We start from the raw sequence: 25016 nt of genomic DNA on the forward strand, positions 1-25016 counted from the left end.
AAACTTCGGTATCATATATTAGGTAAGACATGTCTAAAGAACTCTTAATTACTAAGCAATTGAGAAGTAAAGTCTACTCTCTCGAAGAACAAAGACCAGATTCTACAAATCACTCATCATACCCGTACTGCTATATGATGCAGAGGCTTGGACGATGACAACGTCTGATGAGTCGGTGTTACGAGTTTACGAGAGAAAAGTTCTGCGAAAGATTTATTGTCCTTTGCGCGTTGGCTACGGCGAATATCGCATTCGATGGAACGATGAACTGTTAGAGTTATATGACGACATTGACATTGTTCAGCGAATTAAGAGACAACGGCTTCGCTAGATAAATCATGTCGTCCGAATGGATGAAAACACTCCAGCTCTGAGAATATTCGACGCAATACCCGCCGAGGGAAGTAAAGGAAGACCTCCACTGCGTTGTAAAGAGTAGGTGGAGAAGAACCTGACTAAGCTTGGAATCTCCAATCGGGGCCTAATGGCGAAAGGGAAGAAAGCGGCGTCTACGCCAATAAAGAAAAAGAAAATGTTAGAAGTTATTAAAGGCTCTTGGGTTGAAGCAATAATGCGTTTCATTTTTAATGTGAAAATACTTCGAAAGAAAGTTTATACCTATGCATCGAGATAGTCCAGCGAGACCTTTGGACATATTGATTTGTTGAGTAACTTTTGGCACAGAGTGTTTTCATGTCATGCGTGCGCAGGCGTATCATGGGGCGCACAAAGCTGCTCCACCAAAATTTTGACTTTCTGTTAGTTTGGTAAATGTTTATGTCAAATTCGTCAGGAAAACTTAACCTATTTCCTCAGTTGTTTGAACTTGTTTTTGTGATAGCCTTTCGGGTATTATATGACCGAATTTTTATGTGTGTTTTTTGGGTTATAACGAGTCTTAAGTATCGCTGTTTTCAAAAAAGTGCAATGAACATACATATTCGATCGGTGAATTGGTTGTTTAGTGTACGAGAAGGTTGCACAAACGCAGCATTTTAGAAAGTTATAGCTTTCTTCTACTTTCTTTAATTTTTTTTTTGTAGTATATGCTTTATATTTGGACAAGGCTTTGATTCTATTTGGAAATTTGTCTTGATAAAGTTTGACGAGGAGGCTATAACACAATTTTAAGTACCCTTAAATCTCTTATAAAATTTTTGGGAATTTTTGTGTTTGAAATGCATACCTCCAAAGCCTGAACAGTAGCAGTGGATAGCCTATATCAGCAATTGCCTTAAAACCTTTGCTGTAATTTGATAATAACTAAGCCTTTGACGACGCAAGAGTTAAACACCATACTCTGTCTTAAACACTCCTTTTGTTTGGTGTTTATAGAAACGCAGGTCTTAAACTCGAGTTTAACGCAAACTTCCTCTAAAATATCCAGAATCTTAGAAAGAATACGCCTTTGACAGGAACGAAAGAAAGGATTAAATATTTTTTTTTTTTTACTAACCCAATGATTCATTACGTTACTAACTCGAGTTTATTTTGGAGTTTAGCATTAAACACTATCCTTAAACTTGGAGTTTACCTTACATTATAAAAGAAACTAAAATTCATTAAAAAACGCTGTTAACACTATTTTTGGGGTTTATGCTATTGAAACCCTGTTTCGCAAGGACTACTGTCTTTCTGGCTTAAATTCGTGACAACTCTGCGGACTATCATGACAGTTCACCTTCGTATGCATAATAATAAAACTCGATAAATGAATATACACGCTATTAAGAACAGTTAATGGTACTTCATGAACCCAAAAACTTAAATCTTAAACTCGAGTTTAACACGAACGACCACTAAAATATGTAGAATCTAAGGAGGAATCCGCCTGTGACATTCTAGGTGCCTCTCACATTGTTCAAACCTTCAATGAAAGGTTTCTGAAGAACTCTGTCAACATAACAGTAATGCTAACAGTTGAAATCCCGTTACATGAGCCCTCAATCCTTCAAAAAATATCCTTCCCCGACCATTTTCACAGTGAAAAGTGAAAGTCTGAAAGCCTGATCGCCTGATCGCCTAACAATTTCCTTAAATTGCCTAACTCATGCAACAACACCAGCCAACAAATAACTGTATATACATACGAGCGTGTGTGTTTTAGCTGAACAAATTTTATTCGGCATATTAATTGTAGCAAATCGAATGGATAATCAAGCCAAATGGAGATGGTGGCGAGTTGAAGAAAGTAAGCAAAAAAACGAGCGGGCAATGTATGGCAAACACACCTGTCCAGCAGCTCGGCTCGGCCGACTCGTTGACACAATAACACGAATTGTGTTTGCCACAAATCCTGTCTGGCCGCCACAAGCGCCACGCTCCAGCAGCAGCACAGCAGACTCGGCGCTTCCTTGTACGTTTCAGATGTTTAGTTTATGAATGTCTGTCTGTTTGTATTCGCATTTGGTGGATTATGTACACAGATGCGGAAGATTGCACGCGGCCGGCCGATGCAACAATCACGATTCAATGAACAAACTATTATGAATTCGTACAAACCAGTAGAGGCGACAAAGCCAAGTAGCTACAGGCTTGCCAATGCAATATGAGCGCCTACAGGTAAATATATATTTACATACATATATATAATGTACATATATAATCGGTAATATATCTAAATGCATTTATGGTCGTGCACAATTGTGTTCGGCGTATTAGTAGTGGGCGCTAAAGAGTGTGTATTAATTTCATAATTTGCTCTGCTGAAATACAATTGTGGGCTTTAAGATATTAGATGCTGCCTGGATATCAGATATAGTATGTCTAAAATGATGAGTACATATCTGGAAACAAAGAAAATTTTTCAAATGAAAGACTTAATTTCTTCGATAGAAGATTTAAAAAAGGACCCCAACATGTTCCATAACAGGAAAAGCGTTGGTTCAGGCTGCACCGAAGCTATAATCCATTCAAGATATATTTATAATATACCTTATTTTAGCATAAAAGAGTATACAAAGATCTTTATATAAGGTGACATTTGAATTTAAACTGCCCGCATCGAAGGATTTGGAGAATTATTTTTTTTGTTTTTAGGTTGGTAGTACTGTCAGTCACATTTATGTCAAATTTCATTAGTGTTTGAGATACGTGTCGTTTTGTGAGCTGCTAAAAGCGAGTTTTTCGCTTTTGCGATGTCGAAATTTGTTGAGCAAAGAATTTGCATAAAATTTTGTTTACGGAATCAATTTTCTGCTGCGGATACGTTGAGGATGGTATAGAAAGCCTTTGGTGATGAGGCTATACAAGTGGTATAGTGAGTTCCAAGCCGGCCGTGAACGTGTCGAAGACGAAGAGCGTCCAGGGCGACCATCAACCTCAACCGATGAAGCTCACGTTCAACAAATCATAGATTTGGTGTTGAAAAACCGTCGATTAACAATTAGAGACCTTGTTGATGAAGTTGGCATATCGAAAGGCTCCGCCAATACAATTTTGAAGGATGTTTTGGGCCTCAAGCGCGTCAAATCTCGACTGGTACCGAAAACATTGAATTTGAGAGAAGTTTTCAGTGAGAGAGAAGTTTTCAGTGACCCGAAACCGTCATCGATGTTTCCCACCGAATCCATAAGTACCACAAGCCACAAACAAACCACGATATATAGTGCGAACAGCTCCTTTTGAACCAATGCAAGGATATTATTTTTGATCCAATTTTTTATATACTTATTAAACGCCTCTGCTGGGATGGCCTTCAGTGCCTTCAGTGAATTATCGGCTTCGACTCATTTGTGGAGTGCTGGACTGTTGGACAATTCGACGTTATACTTATAAGCCCACGTCTCGCCACCAATTGATGAGTTTGAGTAATGTAGGGTCTTTTGCAAAGGGTCAGATGATATACATTGGCTTACTTCTTACCAAAAATATTAATCAAAATGTGCTTAATCGATCCTCTGATGCCAACAGGATTATTTTCAATCGCTGCTTCTTTAACATTCTCGATGTTATCGTTAATAACAGAGGTCGATGGACGACTGACATGATGAGTTTGTCATCTTCACTACATAAATGCTTAGTGCCTCTCAAATACTTGCGTGGGTAATAATATTTCACATAAAATTTCAAGAAAATTCGTTGTAAATTTTTTTATTGGAAAAAGTCGCCAGACGAACTTCATGGACATATGGATATCGAACTTCACACGAACAGAACAGATGGTTGTACTTATTTAGCAAAAAAAGGTTTACTCATTCAGTTAGAACGTATATTTAAATGGACGGGTCCACGTTTTGATTAGATGATAGGATATAGAAATCAGTAACTGAAAGAAAAAATATATATATCAGTCGTTTTTGAACGGCTAATACAATTTATTAGAGGCTTTCTCAACATCAGAAATATGCTGCGGTATTTGAAATAATTTTTGAAAGGAAAACACTATAAAAAATTCCTTTTGCATAAATTTGAATTTTCACTTCAAACCCCTTTCCCATTAGCTGAACACATATCAATAGCCACCACTGTATATTTCCATGCAGACGAAAATTCACGCAAAACAAAAACGCCAAAAACAAAACCAAACAACAACAATAATAATAATTCATGTGTACGAGTGCGCCAAATGGCAAAGCGTCTTTTTTGACTTGCGCTGGAGTCGTAGCATCAACAAGGCATTAGTGCCAGATTAGTGCACGTCTATAACAAGCCAAAGGCAGCGTGCACCTACTTGTTGTGGGCAATCGAAATGGCGTAGCAAAACAGAAATTGCAAATCACAAAGCAATAAATATAAATAACAGCGAGAGCGGGAGTTCCAAAACAAAAAAAAAGAGTGAGTTAGAGATATCAGGTTGTTGTTGTAGTAGTCATTGTTTTTGTGATATTTCTTGTATGGTAAGCATGTATACTAATTGTTGAAGTCAATTGTGCTGTTTGCACCTCAGACAACAACAACGCACGCAACTTCATGTCTGCGCCAGCGACAACAACAATAGCTGAAGCTAAGATGCACCATTAGACGGACTCAAAGTGGCAGCTTGTATGAAAAGCAAAATCAATGTGCAGCAGTAAAAGCAAGTTTGTTACATTAAACTAATTTTTTTTTCACTTGCTTTATAGAATTGAGCAATATCTCTTGTCGATCATTAAGTATTACCGCATCGCTTTTGTTTGAGCGTTTTGGCCACGCTTGGAAAAGCTGGTGAAAATGAAAAGAAATGCAAACAAAATGCTTCAAATGAAATTTGTGCTCTCGGCGACGCTTATATGGTGGTGATGGCGCTATTTATTAGGGTGGTTGTAAATATTTGAGAAACCCGGTGAATGTTTATGGCATAAAAGGGTTATCTTGATTTTGATCAAACACTTTGTATGGCCGCCATATGCTATTGTGGTCCAATCTAGAACTTATATTCGGAGATTATACTATATTGATACCTTCTGAAATAAAGAAACTCATTATATAAGTACTTCATTTGGTTCAATGACTTTGTATAGCAGCTATATGTTATAGTGGGCCGATCTAGACAATATGTTGGGGGATTATAGGTTTGTCTTGGATAATAATCTAAACCAGATTTCGTGTAGATATCTTCTCAAGTAAAAAAGGTTTTCCATACAGGTACTTAACTTCGGGCTGATGTAAAGAGGTTTTGGAGTGGTCTTGCGGCTTATAGGTAGTCTTTTTCCCTATAGCTATAAAACATGTCACATATGTCAGCTTGAAGGTCTCTCAAATTGCTTTAACCGTTTAGGGGGAGGCGCACAGGTTGCAAAGCTATACTTCTTAAGTTTTCAAAACTTTCTGGATTTTTATCTTTCTGTAAGATTTCACAACCATCTTCTCTAAAATGTCCAAGGTCTATAAAAAGTTGAGCCCTAATGGCTTCCGACAGGGCAAAACCTTCGCTATCTTTCCATCTCTCTCTCTCTCCTAATCTTTGAAACAAAGACAACGCCAGTAAGTTGATTAAAATTATTTAACAAAAAAATGGCACACCCTAATAATTTTCACTTTTTCTATTTTCTTCACGCGTAATACGTGGTAATTAAACATAAATGTAAAGTCATAAAAATATTTGCGCACAAATGATTGAAATTCATACGCGCTCTTCGGTTCGCTGCATCGCTAAGTCCACGAGAAAAGTAGGTAACTTGGCCGACGATTGCATCAATGACTCAATGACTGAATGATCGTTCCGCTGCGTTGGTTACAATAATTATTGTTGTTGCTATATTTTACAAACTTAAGCAATATTAGCTGAAATTAATACCATAATTAATAGAAACGCTCAAAGTCGGTTTAAAAGTGATAAAATCAATAGAATATTGCTTAAGGAGAAAATAAATGTGACTTGAAACTAAGACGACTAGTAATTATTAAATTGTATTGTTCGTGTTGACAAAATATATAATAAAAAATAAATATAAACTAGGTGAGAATTGTAAATGCGTAATGTGTGTGCGAACGAAAGAGTAAAAATTTGTGCCTACATTTATTTATCGCGATAAAATAAATTATTTTCATTATTTTTGGAATATAAGAGTACTTCTAGAGCCGCTGTTTCTGAACTGGATACCAGTTACCGACTAAAAAGCAATTTTTCCTAATATCGAGAACTCTAAGATAATTTTGTTGTTGTTAAAACTCCTTGGCCGGATAAAAATCCTGGTCCGTTCCATTCATTTAGACCCGACTGTCGTGGGAACGGTATGATAAATTTCGTACATTTCGGTTGAGCCATCTATTTGTCGGATGTGTCGAAGGCGACCTCTATAAAAAGGAGAGGCTGATGTTTGCAACTGTTATAAAAAAGAAAGTTCCATGGAACATATAAGATTTCGTATTCGATTCACTTCATCAAAATATTCCTGTTTAGAGATGAGTAGAAGAGGACTTAAGTTTTAGGATTCCAGCCCACTGAAATGTTCTTCAAGCCGAGGTGGTTATAATACTACATGCTTCCCGATAAAACTTGTGTAGATATCTACTATAACGCAAACGCTAGAACCTATAAAGTCGACGAATATGTAAAAACGAACACAACTCGATCTCATTGGACTCCGCAGTTCTCTAGTGGACTGTATTCCGGTTTCAAACGGCATAAACGTAGTAGCTAAAACTTTTGACGATCATCAATTTTCAAAGTTCTCCACAGGTTGGGAGGACATATCCGGTCGAATCGACTGGAGTCGATTTTAGATGGTTCAAAAGGTTGCGTATAAAAGAGGATCTTTTGATTCACATCTAAGAGTTTTGACATCACAGAGTATAGGTGTTTCAACTCTAGGAGCTATCCCCAAAACCTCCGCTTAGATCCAGTCCCGAAACCGAACCTAACTTCACCTCGTTCTTAAATAGTTATGAACCCTCCACTTGTAGTAGCCGCTTCAGTGACTAAATAATTAATTTCACATTTAAGAAAAAACCAAAAACTTTACATTTATTCCAAAACAAAAATATTTAAGAATGTGCTGAAATATTTCTTGAAGAACCTCATACCCTATCCATTAAATTCTGACCAGTGGGTACACACGCACCGCACGTCGAATCAGGACTTGTACAATGTTCTGTGGCATTCATACCGTATGGTTCGGTGGGGTTTACCTTTAATATGAATAAGCCCTGTAGACCTATCGGTGTTGCAATGCCCATCGGATAGTCGTCGCCCACACAACGTCCCTGATCCAGACTCAAGAGCGATCCACAACGTTTTGCTAGAAAATTGTATTCGTTACCCGGATAAACCGACTCCATGTAGTACTGCCAGGAACGTTGATGTGAACAAACTGAATCGTTGCAACCATTTTGTATGGGAAAACGGCCGCCAACGAAAAAATCCGCATGCGCCGTGGGCTCTGACTGACCGGCAACGCCGGGGTTGGTGTGGATGATATCAACAAATGCTGCATCGCTAGCCGAAAGCGTCGTTTGCCTTTGGCCATAATCGAAGCACGGGCCAGCTGGATCGAAACCAGTGATACGCGGTATTTGTTTACCGGTTAGGCGCGTAAAATGCCGTGCCGTTGCTCCCATGATCTGTGCACCCAAACTGTGACCCATCAAATGTATATTTTCTAGCGGCACAACTTCTACGAAATCCACCAATGCAATTGCGAGTATTTCGCCAATTCGGTTTGTATTCAGTGAAGACCAGGTGTAGAGCGTTTGTATGTAGCGTCCCACATCGATGCCCTGTTTGGGAGAACGGATTTTTGCATGAGAACAGTTAAAGTATTCTTTTTAACTTTCTTCTTACCAAGAAATTTGTATCGCCACGGCAATTGTAGGCTTTGCCGATTCCTTCAAGCACATCATTGGATCTGTTGGCATTGGTAAGCCAACCCGACGACGCGATAACTACTTTCTTGTTGATGTCGAAATCTGGATCGTCCACTATTCTGAGCAGTTCTTTTACTGGATACGTTCTTATATTACAAGGTGTGCGTACTTGAATTGCAACGTCTTCAACGTCCGGTATATCTTTCGGCCTAGGTTGGATGGCATCCTCGCTTAGAACTGCCGAGCCTGGAAAATGCGAGGTTGAAATGTGAGAGAATGGGAACAAAAATAATTAGTTAAAATGGCTGGGATTCTGACTTTCTTCCGCACAATTATCATTATTTTGAACCTAACCTAACCTGCCTACATTAACAACTCAAGTGAGTTTTCGATATCCAGTAGAAGTGATTGAGGATCATTTTGGTTTTAAAGTTATCTTTAATGATATATCTGTGACTTCATTTCCAGTGTTGTCTTCTGTTTACCTTAAGAGGGATAGAAGCCTAGCTAACCTCGATTCACCTCTATCTGTCACTGCGAGTAGATCTCGATTTCAGCTTAAAACTTTCCACCACTTTTTAAGTATTCAAAATTTGTTTTCGTTTAAATTGAATTTGATCACAGAAAAATATATAATATTTTCCTGTTCAACTAAGTTTATTCGATTTCGACCGATTTACGAAATTTGCAAGACCCACTTACGAAATTGCCATTGTAGAGTTTCCTATTTTTTACTTAGTACCCGATAATTGTTGAGAAGGTACATTTAAAACTAATATAGGTTTCGCAATCTTCAAAGCACTTCAATTTTAATTAACGGTTGTTTTTAGTACACAAAAGTAATCAAGATAAAAGTGGTGTCTTCTAAATCAAAATCCCCAGAATGGAACTAAAAATGTGAAGATGCCGATGTTCAGCTAGTGGATGTCCTCGCAAAAGTAAAGGCTGACATCGCTGCCGCTAAGAAATGGAAAGGAGCACAAATTCGGTGTGGGATTCGTGGTGGATGCGGCGACCAGCAGAAGGTTTCAAGACCAGAGCATACCCTTATAAGACCCAAAGTAGTGATCTAGTGGCTGATGTTCAGAGCATACTGCACTTCTCCAACCTGCTGAACGGCAGTGAAAAGGTCACATCTGGTTCTTCCAAACCCGATTGACTAATCGATGACGATGGAATAGATGTTCCATTGCCCTATTATTATGAGTATCGAATAGTAATTACCCGCCTGAAGAACAATAAAGCGGCAGGGGTCGATGAAATACCCACCGTGCTATTCAGCTATACGGCGGCGAAGAACAGAAAAGATGCATGCACCAGCTTCTTTGCAAGATATACTTTCATCCGATCATATCTTGCAAATAAGCTGATGCCCGACAATTGAAACCTAAGTGTGATCTGCCCAATCCACAAAATCCCAATTACGTCAATTACGGTCAGGTAAGCCGCCTTAATGTCGCATTTATGGCCTTCCCGAGCGTAGTGTGTGAAAAACTAAAGCCCACCGTCAACAAACTATTATATTTATATCTGACAAATATACTTTCGTGAAAGGAAGATCGTTATACACCACCTCATTGCCGATTTAAAAGCTTATTCAGAATCGAAAACGACTTCTCTCGGCGAACAAACTCTACAAGTCCCTCATCATTCCCGTCCTTCTAAATGGCGCAGAGGCATGGACGATGACAATATGTGATGAGTCGACGTTACGAGTTTTCGAAAGAAAGGTTCTGCGGAAGATTTATGGTCCTTTACGCGTTGGCAACGGTTAGTCCGGCAGTCGAGATATACGGCGCGATTGACATAATTCAGCGAAACAAGAGACAGTGGCTGCGCTGGCTAGTTCATGTTGTCCGTATGGAAGAAAACACTCCAGTTTTAAAGGTTTTCGATTCTGTACCCGGCGATAGAAGCAGAGGAAGACCACCGTTCCGTTGAAGAGATCATGTGGATAAGGACCTGGCTGTACTTGGTATCTTGAATTGGCGGCAAATAGTGAGAAGAAACGACTGGCGCGCTGTTGTTAAGTCGGTTATAACTGCGTTAGCTGTGGCTATGAAAATTCAGAAGAATATTTGAACCGAATTTTGCAAAGTCACAAATATAGTTACTGTTTCTTCTTCTCACAGTCAAAGTGAAGTCGGACTATAACCACGCCCAATTTACGTAGAAACGTAGGTTATTGAGTTAACGACATTTGGCGGTAGTTTTAGAAACTCGTGCTTGGTCTGCTGAGATACTGACCTAAATGCTTCGACACTAGAGCGAACAGTGTAAAAAAAATCGTTTTTTTTTTTTTCAAAAATCCTACTCATCCTCTGAGCGTCAACTTCTATACAAATTTTGACTAGATTTCCTCTCCCTAACTGCTTTAGTAGTTACTTTTTGAAAGATTCGTTGCAAAAAATGTTCTTTTTTACTCACATAAAGCACTCGCTACAGCAATGGTCACTAGCGGTGGAACTGCACGCACTACATTCGTCGTATATCTGAAAAAATAATCCGCCGTCAATTGATCGCCTTTGGCTTGCACGAGTCCAGCTGCAATATCGCGGGCCGATCTAACAATATCAAGTAAATTTATGTCCAAACCATGTGTCTCATCTATCGGTATTTCAACTCCAAAACACTGCGTCATTACAATAACTGCCAACAAAAACTGAACGACTTTCATTTTTTTTTATTTGGATCCCTTCCCTGAAGTTCTATGCGAAATGCTAAAGCTTTAAGCTGTTTATGGTTCAGGCGCTCGTCCTGTTCGCCGATTTATAGGCACAGCGCGAGTTTTTATCAAAAAGTTGGATCGCATGAAACCTACTTATTATGTTTATTGTAGCGCTGTCAAATGGACGCCCATTAATTATATAACACGAGGTTGTTAAGAATATTGGCGAGGTTTAACGTCTTCTTTTATCTAAATTGAGCGTTTTGCTGCGAAAGCGTTGGCGATACCATTGGCGGCGTGTGGATGATTTCAGTTTCGCAGTTTGTTAGCTTTATGATTGTTTTGTGCTCGCGCTTACGATCGGAAACTGCTAAAAAGTTTTGTTACGACTTAAAAGCTTTTGCATTTAAATGAAAGTCATAATAAGTATTGAACTAGAAAAGCAATTTTCTAACCTTGAGGCTTAAGTCATATGCATATTTATGTATTATATTTAAGTATATAATTTTAAGTTAGGGTGCGCCTTAAAACACCCAATTAAGTGAACTTATGGAACAGCGATTTCGAACTGGCAACTTTCTGATTGTAGTCATCCACTGGATTAGGCCGTGTAAGGTAACATATCTTCTTCTTTTCTTGTTATACTCTCGCAACAGAGTTGCTAAGGTGAGTATTATAGTTTTGTTCACATAACGGTTGTTTGTAAGTCCTAAAACTAAACGAGTCAGATATAGGGTTATATATACCAAAGTGATCAGGGTGACGAGTAGAGTTGAAATCCGGATGTCTGTCTGTCCGTCCGTCCGTGCAAGCTGTAACTTGAGTAAAAATTAAGATATCATGATGAAACTTGGTACACGTACATATTTCTTGGCTCCATAAGAAGGTTAAGTTCGAAGATGTGCAAAATCGGCCCACTGCCACGCCCACCAAATGGCGGAAACTGAAAACTTATAAAGTGGCATAACGAAGCCATAAATAAAGATATTAAAGTGAAATTTGGCACAGAGGATCGCATTAGGGAGGGGCATATTTGGACGTAATTTTTTTGGAAAAGTGGGCGTGGCCCCGCCCCCTACTATGTTTTTTGTACATATCTCGGAAACTACTATAGCTATGTCAACCAAACTTTACCGAGTCGTCTCCTTCGGGCATTTCCATATACAGTTTAAAAATGGAAGAAATCGGATAATAACCACGCCCACCTCCCATACAAAGGTTATGTTGAAAATCAGTAAAAGTACGTTAATCGACTAACAAAAAACGTCAGAAACACTAAATTTTACGGAAGAAATGGAAGAAGGCAGCTGCACGCAGGCTTTTTTTAAAAATTGAAAATGGGCGTGGCGTCGCCCACTTATGGACCAAAAACCATATCTCAGGAACTACTAGACCGATTTCAATGAAATTCGGTATATAATATTTTCTTAACACCCTGATGACATGTACGAAATATGGGTGAAATCGGTTCACAACCACGCCTTCTTCCAATATAATGCTATTTTGAATTCCATCTGATGCCTTCTCTGTATGATATATACATTAGGAACCATAGCGATACCGAATGATAGCGGAATAAAACTTTACACAAATACGGTATTTGAAAAATATGTAAATGACGGATAATCAAATCTCGATTATCACTTTATCATGCGAGAGTATAAAATGTTCGGTGACACCCGAACTTAGCCCTTCCTTGCTTGTTTTTCATTCAACATAGTTCCCTTTAAGGGTGATACACTGATTATAGTGACACTTTGCCTTATCGATACCATTTTTGCAGTATGACCTGTTAATACTTGAAGCTGAAGCAAATAAGGCACACCCTGATAATATGTAAATTTCTATTTAGTTCATGACCGTTAGTAATTAGTGAGAAATGAAAACCGTTTTCTGTTTAATATACAGATATATAGTATAATATTTTATGTTTGTCACTCAAGCACACCCTTAACTTTTATGAACTGGTAATTTGAATATTTCATTAAAGTTTCCAACATTATTTAAGCTCAAGTTCACTGTTATCAACTTAAAGTGAGTCAAGTTAATTGGCTATAATAACTAAGGTGAATTTGTGATTCCAAAACGATATAAACGAAAATTATTTTTCCCCTAACGCTTGACGCTTAACCCTTTGGAGGGCAATGTCAAGACACCAAAGCATGGAGTGTGGCCAAGGCCTTCTGCACCTGGTCCTTCCAACGGTGTGGAGGTCTTCCACTGCACCTCCTTTCCGTACAGGTAGTGCGACGATTACTCTCAGAGCTCACTCCAGCTCCATTCGCCTGACATATTCTCGCCAGCGTAGCCGCTCTCTCTTAATTCGCTGAACTGTGTCAATATCGTCTTATACATTTTTATAGCTCAGCTTATCATGCCATCGACTGTGTTATTCGCCATTGCCAATACACATAGAACCATAATCTTTTTCTCGAAAACTCATAACGTAGACTCATCAGATGTTGTCAACGTCCAAGCCTCTGCACCATATAGCAGGACGGAGATGATGCGTGACTTGTTTGCATTTGGCACCTATTGACAAGAGTAATTTTGCATTGGATTTCGAGTCGACGTTATTGTTGGTGTTAATTCCTATTCCAAGATAGACAAAATTATCTACAACTTCGAAGTTATGACTGTCCACAGTAACGTGGGTGCCTAGTCGCGGGTGCGACGACTGTATGTTTGATGACAGGAGATATTTCGTCTTACCCTCGTTCGCTATCAGACCCATTCGCTTCGCCTCCTTATACATTCTGGAGATAGCTAAACTAATCGCGCATGTTGAGATCAATGATTCGATGTCATCAGCGTACTTGAGTACACTCTTAAAAAGATGGTACCTGCTCGGTTTAGCTCTGCAGCTCGAACTATTTTCTCCAGCAATAGATTGAAGAAGTCGCACGATAAGGAGTCGCCTTGTCTGAAACCTCGTTTGTTATCGCACGGCTAGGAGAGGTCCTTCCCGATCCCGATGGAACTACTACGTCAGTTTACACAGCCGTATTAGTTTTGGAGCGACACCAAATTCAAACATAGCGGCATAAAGATAGCTCCTTTCCGTACTGTCAAAAGCAGCTTAAAATCGACGAAGAGGTGGTGTGTGTCGATGCTCTTTTCACGGGTATTTTCCAAGATTTAGCGCATGGTGAATATCCTTCTCCTAAATATAGTTTTCGAAAAACTTTTTCGGAAACATTCCAATAATTTGTTAAGTGTTCGACTAAAAATAAATCTCACGTCTTAGACTTACAAACCTCTCACACTTTTCATAAATGCTTCTTATGGTGATTTACTCTAGCTTCTTCTTCTTTTTATATATTTTTATACCATTTCTAGTGGCATTTCTATTATTTTTATGAAAAAAGACGGGAACAAATCATCTAAAAAATCTCATAAGTTATTTAAGACATATTTAATTGTCACAAGAAAAGAACACGCTCACAAAAAAGTGCTGCGAATTACAGCGCCATCTGCTTCACTATTTTCGTCATTGTCTCTACTCTGTTTGCAGCCTAAGCTTAAAACTATTGCACAATAAAAAGTGCATAGCCAACAAAGCTCACGTTCGAAAATGATTTCATTTACGAGTAAATATTTTAAATTGAAAATTATTGGTTAATTATTTTTTCGCGTATCTTTCTATCAACATTTTTATGTATGTGTGGTACAACGCAGCTATAAAACCGTTGCACATACATACATATATACACACATGCAAAACAATAACCCAGAATTTTATTATGATGTGAATACTTACAGAAAATTAATTAGCAAATTATATTGTTGCGCTTAACGATTGACCTTGAAGCGAAGAAAAAGTGTTTTGTGTGTTTGAAGAGCCTTTATGATCGCATTTAAACATGTACACGTACATAAGGAAGTATATATGAAGTATATGCATGAATGTATTTAAAGTAGTGAAAAAGAGCATCTTATGAGCTACTTTACATAGAGAGTTTAATTACATAAATAATCAAGTAATTGGCCATTAAAAGAAGAATCGCTTATAAAAATGTTTTAACAGCGGATTCTTTCGGCTGCTGGCACTAACAGCACAATACGGTGAGTCTCATCGAAACATGAGATATTTTATAAATTTTTTTTATCATGGAAATCGATAAAATGTATGTAATTCTCTGTATGCAAGGCAAAAAACCTGGACTATTGTATATACTGCAGCTAACTTCCAACTATTTCAATTAATCTTCTTCCTTATGTTTCGTTACTTTTGCTGATTGCTTTGATGTTTGTTAATTAACATTAATGACGGGTAAAAAAATAAAAGAGTATAATAAGAAATAATCATGTAGTCAATAATTATTGTTCTTTGTAATGTATATTATAGCAATATGCTGATGAATTTATACTGTATTTAGTGTCTATATTCGAATGAAAAGCATTTCATTTACAAATTGATACATTATTAAGAGGCCATTCCGTGTAGCGGTTTCAAAAATTTTTTTTTTTTTTTTGCATGAATCCAAACTAGAGCATTCATAGAATATGCTGGTAAAATAATGTTCCGAATTTGAATGGAGTTGGAAGTTTACAGAAGTGAGAATAATGTATAAGGTCTTCAGAGTCCGAATTTTCGAACGTGTTTTTCTTGAAACTACATTTTTTAAGCTGACGTCCACGATTCCCCAAAAACTGTTCATCCATTGCTTTAAAATTGAAATGATGGACTAACCACACATGTGTCAACAGCACGTACTAGAATTTTTGAAATGTATTGAACCGTTTTTTTTCATAAAAATTTTTAAATTTGGTGTTTCACTGTTTAAAAACAATGTAAGAAATTTAATTTTCTTGTAAAAGACTCTAGTTCCAGCGATAACCAACTGTCTATACATACATATATAACTGAACCAAACAGAGTTACTTTCTTCAATAGCATTTTTTGACAGATCATGTTATTTTTGTTCAGTATCGTTTGGCATTTCATCATGGAAAGACGTACGCCTGAACAATTTTTACAAATCATTCAGCTATTTTACGAAAATTCGCGTTCTGTAAAGAATGTGTTTGGCTCGTTTTGCTCAAATTATAGTCAACATAAGCAGCCTACTGTGCATACTATTCATAAGACCGGCAACCATCTTCAGACCAAGCATTCATTATTGGATAATATTAAGCCCAACAGATCACGTCTAGCTCCCTGTGAAGAAAATACAGCAGATGTAGCTGAGAGCGTGATCGAAGAGCGTGGAGTGTTGATTCGGCGCCGTTCACAACAACTCGGACTGACGTGGGTGAGACTTAGCGCATTTTAGAGACCTTAAACTGAAAGCATACAAAATGCAGCTTGTGCAAGAACTGAAGCCGCTTGGTCTTCCCAAGCGACATCGCTTCGCTTTATGGGATATTAAAAAATTCTAAGAAGATCCGACGTTTTCGAGCCACATTTTGTTCAGCGATGAGGCCCATTTCCAACTCAATGGGTATGCAAACACACAAAAATGTCGCATTTGGAATGAAAATTAACCTGAAGAGATTCAAGAGTTGCCATATCATACACAAGAAACAACGGTTTGGTGTGGTTTGTGGACCGGTGAGAACGTAACTGTCAACGGCAACCGTTATTGCGCCATGATAATCAACTATTTGAGGCCTGAATTGAAGCTCGTATTCTCGGCGACATTTGGTTTAAACAAGACGGCACCACTTTCCACAAATTACATCAATCAATGGATTTATTGAGAGTACACTACGGTGAGCCCACAATTTCACCGTCGATTGGCCAACAAAATCTTGTGATATCTCACTGTTACTTTTTCCTGTGTGGATATGTAAAGCATAAAGTCTAAGCGGACAATTCCGCTTCGATTCAGGCCTTGGAGCAAAACATCACGCGTGTCATTCGCCCGTTACGAGTCGAAATGCTCGAACGGGTCATCAAATATTCGACTGAACGGATGGACTATCAGAGACGAAGACGCAGCCGACATTTGAAAGAGACTATCTTCAAATTTCGGCTATAATCGCGTAAGTGGGGTCTACGCCAGTGGAAAACAAAGAATCTTCAAAAAATAAATGCCAAAGAATGTTCTTACGAATGATAATAAACATTCCCCATTAAATTTAAAGTTTCTGCGTTTTTTCTTTAAAAAAAAGTAGGGAACCTTGAAATGTATCACCTTTTATTAGCATGTATTTCTCTTATTTTAGGCTAGCCAGCATTTTAGGTTAGCTGCTGTAATCATAGACACCGTTTTTATACCCTGAACAGGGTATATTAAGTTTGTCACGATGTTTGTAACACCCAGAAAGAAGCGCCGGAGACCTTATAAAGTATATATATAAGTGATCAGTATGTTGAGCTGAGTCGATTTAGCCATGTCCGTCTGACTGTCTGTCCGTCTGTCCGTCCGTCTGTCTGTATATATTCGAACTAGTCCCTCAGTTTTTAAGATATCGTTTTGAAATTTTGCAAACGTCATTTTCTCTTCAAGAAGCTGCTCATTTGTCGGAACGGCCGATGTCGGACCACTATAACATATAGCTGCCATATAAACTGAACGATCGGAATCAAGTTCTTGTATGGAAAACTTTCACATTTGACTATGTATCTTCACCAAATTTGGTATAGATTATTTTCTAAGGCAACAATGTAATCCCCGAAAAAATTGTTCAGATCGGAGTACTATAGCATATAGCTTCCATACAAACTGAACACATAATTATTAAAAGAAATACACCTGTGAAGGGTATATTAGCTTCGGTGCCGCCGAAGTTAACGTTTTTTCTTGGTTTTTTTACCTACAATTAATATAATATTTTTACTTAAAAAAAGTTGAACAGCTCACAGCAAAAAGCTTAGTTAAAATATAGTAATCATTATAAAGTTTTGTTTTTTTTTTTATTTCGCCATAAAAAATTTCAAAAAAAAATCCCTCAAAAAACCGACATTGCATGAGATGACCCCATTAAGCATTTAATTGGACTTCAAATTCGTTATGTTTAAAAAATATAAGGGAATTTGTAGAAATTTTTTACTTAATGTAATTTGATTTCAAAACTTTAAGTGCGTTTTTCTCGAAACGCTATTTTCAGAGTCGGTTAAAATAATCTCCGAACCGGTTGACTTGAACGATTACTCAAGGAGGTTATTACCAGGTAATGATATTTGATTTTGATAAATATATGATATGATTTTTATAATAATTTCCATTTTTATGCCACCTTAAAGTTTACATTTTTCAGAAAAATCCAATTTTTTTGTAGGTCGTCATTTTACAATAATAAATCATTTATTTAGTCCTTCAATCATTTCCTGTATCCATCTAAAAAATATTTCTTTTTGGTTTTTGAACTTGAGATAATTTAATGCAGAATAATCTTACTCAGCCCGAGACATCTTTTTTCGAAAGTCCTCTTGCAGTTTGGCTGCGGGATGAAGAGAATCCTGAAACACTGAAAATTAATTATCTATTAGTAAAGTATATTGAGTTCTGGAAATCTCTTAAGGCTTAAAGCAACAAAAATACTTTCTAGAATCAACATTTTAGCTAAACCAAAAATTCATCATAGCTTTTGTTAAGTTATTGCCTATATCATGTTGGCTCTGTTATCTATCCAGGGAACCCCAAGACCAAAATTTTAATCACCCAAGCCTTTTTTCGTTGCCTTAAGGTCTTCTTTTAATGAACGAAGTACACATCTGTATATAGTTACAACGTTTTACGTTACTCAAGTAAATATTTCGGTCTTATCAGTCCAGTGGCCGCTATCATAAATTATCTACTAAATGATTTCTCTTTTTACCTCCATGTTCTGGGATCCATATGAGATTGAGACTATTAAGAGTTGGTGAGAGTTTATTGAATATTCAGCCCATACAATGAGATTGTCTTCAGTGCTGCTCGACTATAGCTAAATATTTGCAGGCATCAGAGACTAAGTTGGTGTTTGTGTACAATCCATAAGTGTGCTTAGAGGAGTAAACAAACGATTTTTCGAAACATTTTTTTTTTTTGGATTTTTCGAAAACGAATATAGCATCTTCGCCGCATTTTTCAAACAAACTCTTCCTTTATTTCTGATCTTTATTAAACTTACTTAAAATGCAAATACACAGTGTTCCTTTCATTCTAGACTAAAAGCCACTGTACTACAACACCCAACTAGTGTTTGGCTAAACCAATATTTGTCCGAAATAAATATTTTCAAGTGTGCTAAAGCTTGCGTTTATCCGCTGGTTAACAAGTCAGAATGTCGCAGCCTCGTATTATGTTGCAATTCAGTCCAAATACGTGTGTCGCACACCCAGTACGCGTGCTTAATAACTCGCTACTGTTGCCAGCGCCGCCACACTGGTCAGCATGGAAATGCTCGCATGCGTCTGCGTTGCAAACACTCGCACACGACGGTGTCAAGCGTTCGCGCATATTTTACAACCGCAAAATTGCTCAATTTTAGCACTTTGCCTACTCGTACATAATTCTATTTGAAATTGAAATAACAAAGTGATTACATAAATAAGTATGCATGCACATCCGCTACCGAGCGTTAGCAGACGGTTGCACAGTGGGTTGTTGTAAGGTTTATTGTGGGAGAAAATAATGCACATTATATTGCTCAATGCAACATTTTACGGTTTGGGTACTTTCTTCTTCTTCTTTATTGGCGTAGACACCGGCTATACGGTTATAGCCGAGTTTACAACAGCGCGCCAGTCGTTCTTCCTTTTCACTGTTTGGCGCCAATTGGCGATTCCAAGTGTAGCCAAGTCCTTCTTCACCTGGTCTTCCCAATGGAGTGCAGGTCTTCCTCTTCTTCTGTTTCCCCCGGCGGTTACTACGTCGAATACTCTCAGAGCTGGAGTGTTTTCATCCATTCGGACGGCATGACTTAGCTAGCGTAACCGCTGTCTCTTAATTCGCTGTGCTACGTTCCATCGACTGCGGTATTCGTCGTTGCCAATGCGCAAAGGACCATAAGTCTTTCGCAGAACCTTGCTCTCGAAAACTCGTAGCGTCGACTCATCAGATGTTCACATCGTCCATGCCTCTGCTCCATATAGAAGGACGGGGATTGATTGATTGATTCAATATAAGGAATGCACCGCGACCTTTGGTCTATTGTGCCCTCTCCTAACTTACATAGACTCACCTAGCCCCAGCGCATTGATGAAGTTCAACAGACTTCCGGACGCTAGTGAGGCTATGCGATCCCTATCTGGAAACATTGATCCAAGGGCCTTAGTCCTGCGTCTACGGACTTCTGTGCAGTCAATCAGCAGGTGCTCCGGGGTTTCAGGCTCCAAGTCGCAGAACCGGCAGTTAACGCAAGACGATAGGCCCATGTTGTATAGGTGCCTATTCAACTTGCAGTGGCCGGTATACCATGCGACCAGTAGCATGAGTTTGTTCCTGGGGAGGTTTATAATAACCTTGAACCTACTCAAATTGGCTCCTCCCATTATCAACTTGGCATGTCTCATACCGCGCGTTTGCCGCCAATGCTCCTCCCTGCCCACTCCTTCTTCCTTGCGAAGTAGCTCCTTTATGGTGTGTGGACCTACCCCAATAAAGGGTTCTGGTCCCACCATCTTGGTGGAGGCTGCGGAGCGGGCTAGCTCATCCGCCAGTTCATTACGGGCTATACCTCTGTGACCAGGCACCCAGATTAGGTGTACCTGGTTACGTTCTGCAAGGCTGTTCACCCTTTCCCTGCACTCCTGCACTAATAGCGATTTGATTTCGTAAGAAGAGACGGGGATATTGAGTGACTTGTAGAATTTGGTCTTTGTTCGTCGAGAGAGGACTTTACTTCAATTTACGTTGTTGGCGGTGTTAATGCTGTTACCAAGATAGACGAAATTATCTACGATTCCGCAGATAGGACTGTTGACAGTGACGTGGGCGCATAGCGCGAGTGCGACGACTGTTTGTTTTGTCTTGCTCTCGTTCACTGCCAGACCCATTTGCTTTGCTTCCTTCTCCAGTCTGGAGAAAGCAGAACTAACGGCGCGGTTGTTGAGGCGAATGATATCAATATCATCGGTGTACGCCAGCAGCTGTACACTCTTATAGAAGATTGTATCTTCTTTATTCAGTTGTGCAGCTCGAACTATTTTCTCCGGCAATCGATTGAATAAGTCGCACGATAGGAAACCGTCTTGTACGAAACCTCGTTTGATATCGAACGGCTCAGAGATGCTCTTCCTAATCTGCACAGAACTTTAGGTATTGCTCAACATCAGTTTACACAGCCGTTTTAGTTTTGCGAGGATACCAAATTCAGTCAAAGCGGCATAACGGAAGCTCCTTTTCGTGGTGTCAAAAGCAGTTTTGAAATCGACGAAGAGGTGGTGCGTGTCGATTCTCTTTTCACGGGTCTTTTTCAGGATTTGTCGCATGGTGAATATCTGGTCATTTGTTGACTTTCCAGGCCTAAAGCCACTTTGATAAGGTCCAATCAGTGTGTTGACTGTGGACAGTACGGGACAGGTATAGTACGCTCGAAAGAACATTATTTGCGATGTTGAGGTGGCTTATGCCATGGTAGTGTGCGCAGATTGTTAGGTTTCCCTTTTTGCTTAAATTCCAATCGTCGGTCATGCTTTCGTTGGACCATATTCTATAAAGTAGCTGTCTTTTCAGCACAGCCGGTAATCCATCGGCTCTCGTCTTTGTTATTCTTCAGATGGAAAATTGCCATTCGAACTTATAGCAGAAAGGATATAAAAATAATGTATCTTTAGCTTCATATTGATTTGTCAGTTTTTATATCAGCATTATGCTATAGTGATCCGATATCGAGGGTGCCGATAGATGAGCAGCTTCTTGGAGAGAACATAAGACAATTGAATATTAATGACTCATTCTAAATAGTTCAATTATATGCCTAACAACACTGTTTCTATATATAAGTGATATAATTTATTAAGTTTTTCTTGTTTCTTTACTTCCATTTCGCTAAACAACCTAACTTTTATATCTAGAATTTGTACATATTCAAATTTATATTTTGTATATATAATTACAAATTAGCTAGCGGATAATAAGAACTCTTCCACACTAACTTCGGCTTGGCTGTCAGCATAGTTTATGCAAAAGCAAATATCGAAAAAACCCCCGAAAATCCCCATTTTTTACTTGTACTTCTACAACGCAATGGTGTTGGTAGATATGTACATATATAAACATATGCTTATGTATGAAAAGGTTTAACCCACTGAACCTGTATTTTGAAATTATCGTTCCTTCTTTCCACAAAGTGCAAGAGAGAAACACTGTGCGTGTCTTTAATTGCCACACTGAAGCATTGGCAGCATTGCTTTTAATTAAGCGGCACCTCTTGGAGCTGCGGGCAGTCGAAAATGGCCCTGATTATAACCTAAGGTGAGATAATGATTTAAGACTTACATTTGTAAGTGCGGAAATATACTAATATTTAAGTTAGACGTATGTGTGTGTGTGTCGGCAATGACCTTGTAAGAAATATTTAAGATGTAACGAGCTTTACGGTAAATAGTAAATTCAGCAAGCAGTATCGAGCTTGGGTTTTCTAATTGTTTACTAATTTTCTGGTGTTTCGTGCCTAATCACTAGAATTCTATTAAATTCCTTCTAGAAACACAGATCCAAAAATCGGTTGAGATTTTTCTAAGGACGGAGCTTTAAAATCCAAAGGTCTTTATTTTAAGTGATTTGGATTATGAAAAAAGTCGACAAACAATGTAATCTTTATTTCTCTAATGTGTGCTATCATGAGACTAGAATTTTAACTAAAACTTGGATAGAAAGACCAGTCATTTATACCTTGTACAACATTTTCAAACTCTATAAGTATATACTACAACATTTTCTGAGGAAAATTCTTACCCATTTCCTCATTACGAGAAAATTATGTCCGTGACACAACCTCAAAGAAAATCCTTTTTTTTTTTAATTTTTCCTCTCAAGTAAAGTTACATTACATCTTGTGCCAGTTCTGGTCTATTGTTAGAAAGTCTTCATACTAAGCTTATTATTGAAGAGAGGAGGAGCACCGCAGTCTATACTAAAAAAAATATTGAGAGATGGAATAAACAATCTCAAAAGGACCTAAAGGATTCCCATCAACATGAAAATTTTTCAATTCTGTATCCATCCCTAACCGGCTATTATTTATTGTTTAACTAACGTGAGGTTTGTAGGGGCGGCCACTGCAAGCCTTATATGTGGATATTATCATAATGTAAGGCCAATGTTCTTCTTCTCTTTTTAATTGGTAGTGTTGTTTACGTGGCGAGTCTCAAACCCAGCGCTACCCAGATGATACTTGGTCTGAGACCGGAAGTCGTGAGCTGCCATATGTAAAATAATCGTTTTTGGGCACTCCCAAGTGAATGTGCCAGAGAACTTTCCTCACTTGCGTGAATTTCTACACATGGCTCTATACTCCAACTTGGCTTTAACAAAGTAAGCGGGGTCTACGCCAAGAAAGAAAAAGGCTAAAATTCGATTCATGTCTAGATAAACAAAAAAAGCTTTCGATCCACAGGCAATGACAGACAGCTAGATGTTTATCGACTTTGAAAATATGTCTCATAATATCTATTAGCTGTTCGGAAGCTGTATAAAACTTGAGGATCCCCAAGTATTTCGGATAATTTCGAGGTATACCGCAATATATGTTTATGGATAACCAAATTTCCATGAGTTAGCAATGTAGCTTCAAGCTAAAACACCACTGCAGCGTCTTTCAAGCAAAGGTTACGTCATGGTAACGGTAGTTTTACTGTTTAAAAGTCCAGCTTCCTTCAGAAAATTCACTCTGATAACAAAGCGCCTACAATCGCTTTGAGCTCCCTGACTATGCGCTTAAAACTTGTAAGAGAGTTAATGACCTGATGAGCAATAGCATCAATTTTCTTCAGTATCAGCTTGAGTGATACGCGAAATTGCCAAAAATTGCAGAGCTTGGTAGCCAGGGCACACTTACTTCAATTTCATCCCATTGGAAATGAGTCGGTACCCCGTTACCCTTTTGCGCTGGTGAATCGTAAGAGGTCCTCCGAACTACTGACTCATTGCAATGTTCTGACTGGACTCCGTGAAATAGGCTCATACGGGGCGACCAAAAATACTTTTCTTTAACGTTTTTTGTCATGACTTTATGAAGAAATGCAAGGTGGAATCATATTATCACTTTTTCTTCTATTGCATGACTTTTGCCATACTGAGACTCAAATATCTCAGTAGAGACACCTTCGGCGAAGCTGGCGTAGAGGCCGGGATTGTCATTAACTATCTTAACAATGATCTATGACGATCTGGTGATCCATTTTAAAGAATTTTTGGGATACACAAAAGGATCAACGTTTACTGCGGTCTAAGTGAGATCCATTAATAATATCAATCTTACGACCTAACCTAATCGAATATGATAGAGAAGGACTCACACATAGGTTACCATACAAAGCACGAAATCATTAATGAAAGGCTTTAGAATCTAAATTTTTCCAGCCCTCTCCATTTAAAGAGCTATCTCGAGAGTATTTCCTGTTGGGTCACATAAAGAAGCACCAAAAAGTGAGCGGTCCGTTTGTCGACGAAATGTGATTAAGTTCAACTTGTATGTTAACTGACTACCGGCTGGCGGGTGGCGGCCAACCACAACAGGGCAGTGAGTCACAGATTACAAGATTTCGCGTATGTGCGAAGTTAGTTGCCATACATAACTGTCACAATATAACGTACGATAAACAAAAACACACCCAAAAAGTGAACAGATCGCAAAAGCGTTGTAAATAAAGCTAGAACTGGTTAGCTTGTTGCAACTGCCACCGCCACTAGGCCCGGTTTTGCGGTCAGCAGTGAGTGTTGACATTAACCATGTGACTTTGTGCGAGCCAACTGCAGAAGACACGCACACACACACAGCTATACATATATAACCCATAAAATAGGATTCACTTTGGGACGCACATATAGCGTTCCGGCTGGCTGGCGCTGTCACGTAGGGCCTACACTCCTTTACATACCAGAACACTTTAACGACGCATTGTCCAGCTGAGCGGCAGAGCGCTGTGCACGCTGGCGCAAAAATGCGCTCAACGTTTCTAGAAGTTCATGCGCATGCGCAGTGCCACTGTTTACACTATGCAACATGCGTGTGTGTGTGTGTGCGT

General features: G+C 38.6%; 2 protein-coding genes across 5 annotated transcripts in view; one reads left to right on the plus strand and one right to left on the minus strand.

Annotated features, from left to right (window-relative positions):
• The window catches only part of LOC120776135 (anoctamin-1), a 178093-nt gene that overhangs the window by 21156 nt on the left and 131921 nt on the right, over positions 1-25016 (plus strand). The window lies entirely within an intron of this gene.
• On the minus strand, positions 7391-10974 carry LOC120776137 (vitellogenin-2-like). Its single transcript, XM_040106678.1, has 3 exons — positions 10654-10974; positions 8204-8472; positions 7391-8139 (listed from the first exon to the last, which is right to left on the minus strand). The coding sequence occupies exons 1-3, from the start codon at positions 10901-10903 to the stop codon at positions 7441-7443; spliced, it is 1218 nt and encodes a 405-aa protein (XP_039962612.1). The 5' UTR covers positions 10904-10974; the 3' UTR covers positions 7391-7440.

This window comes from Bactrocera tryoni, chromosome 4 (assembly GCF_016617805.1).
Source record: "Bactrocera tryoni isolate S06 chromosome 4, CSIRO_BtryS06_freeze2, whole genome shotgun sequence".
In the NCBI taxonomy this organism is placed as follows: Eukaryota; Metazoa; Arthropoda; class Insecta; order Diptera; family Tephritidae; genus Bactrocera; species Bactrocera tryoni.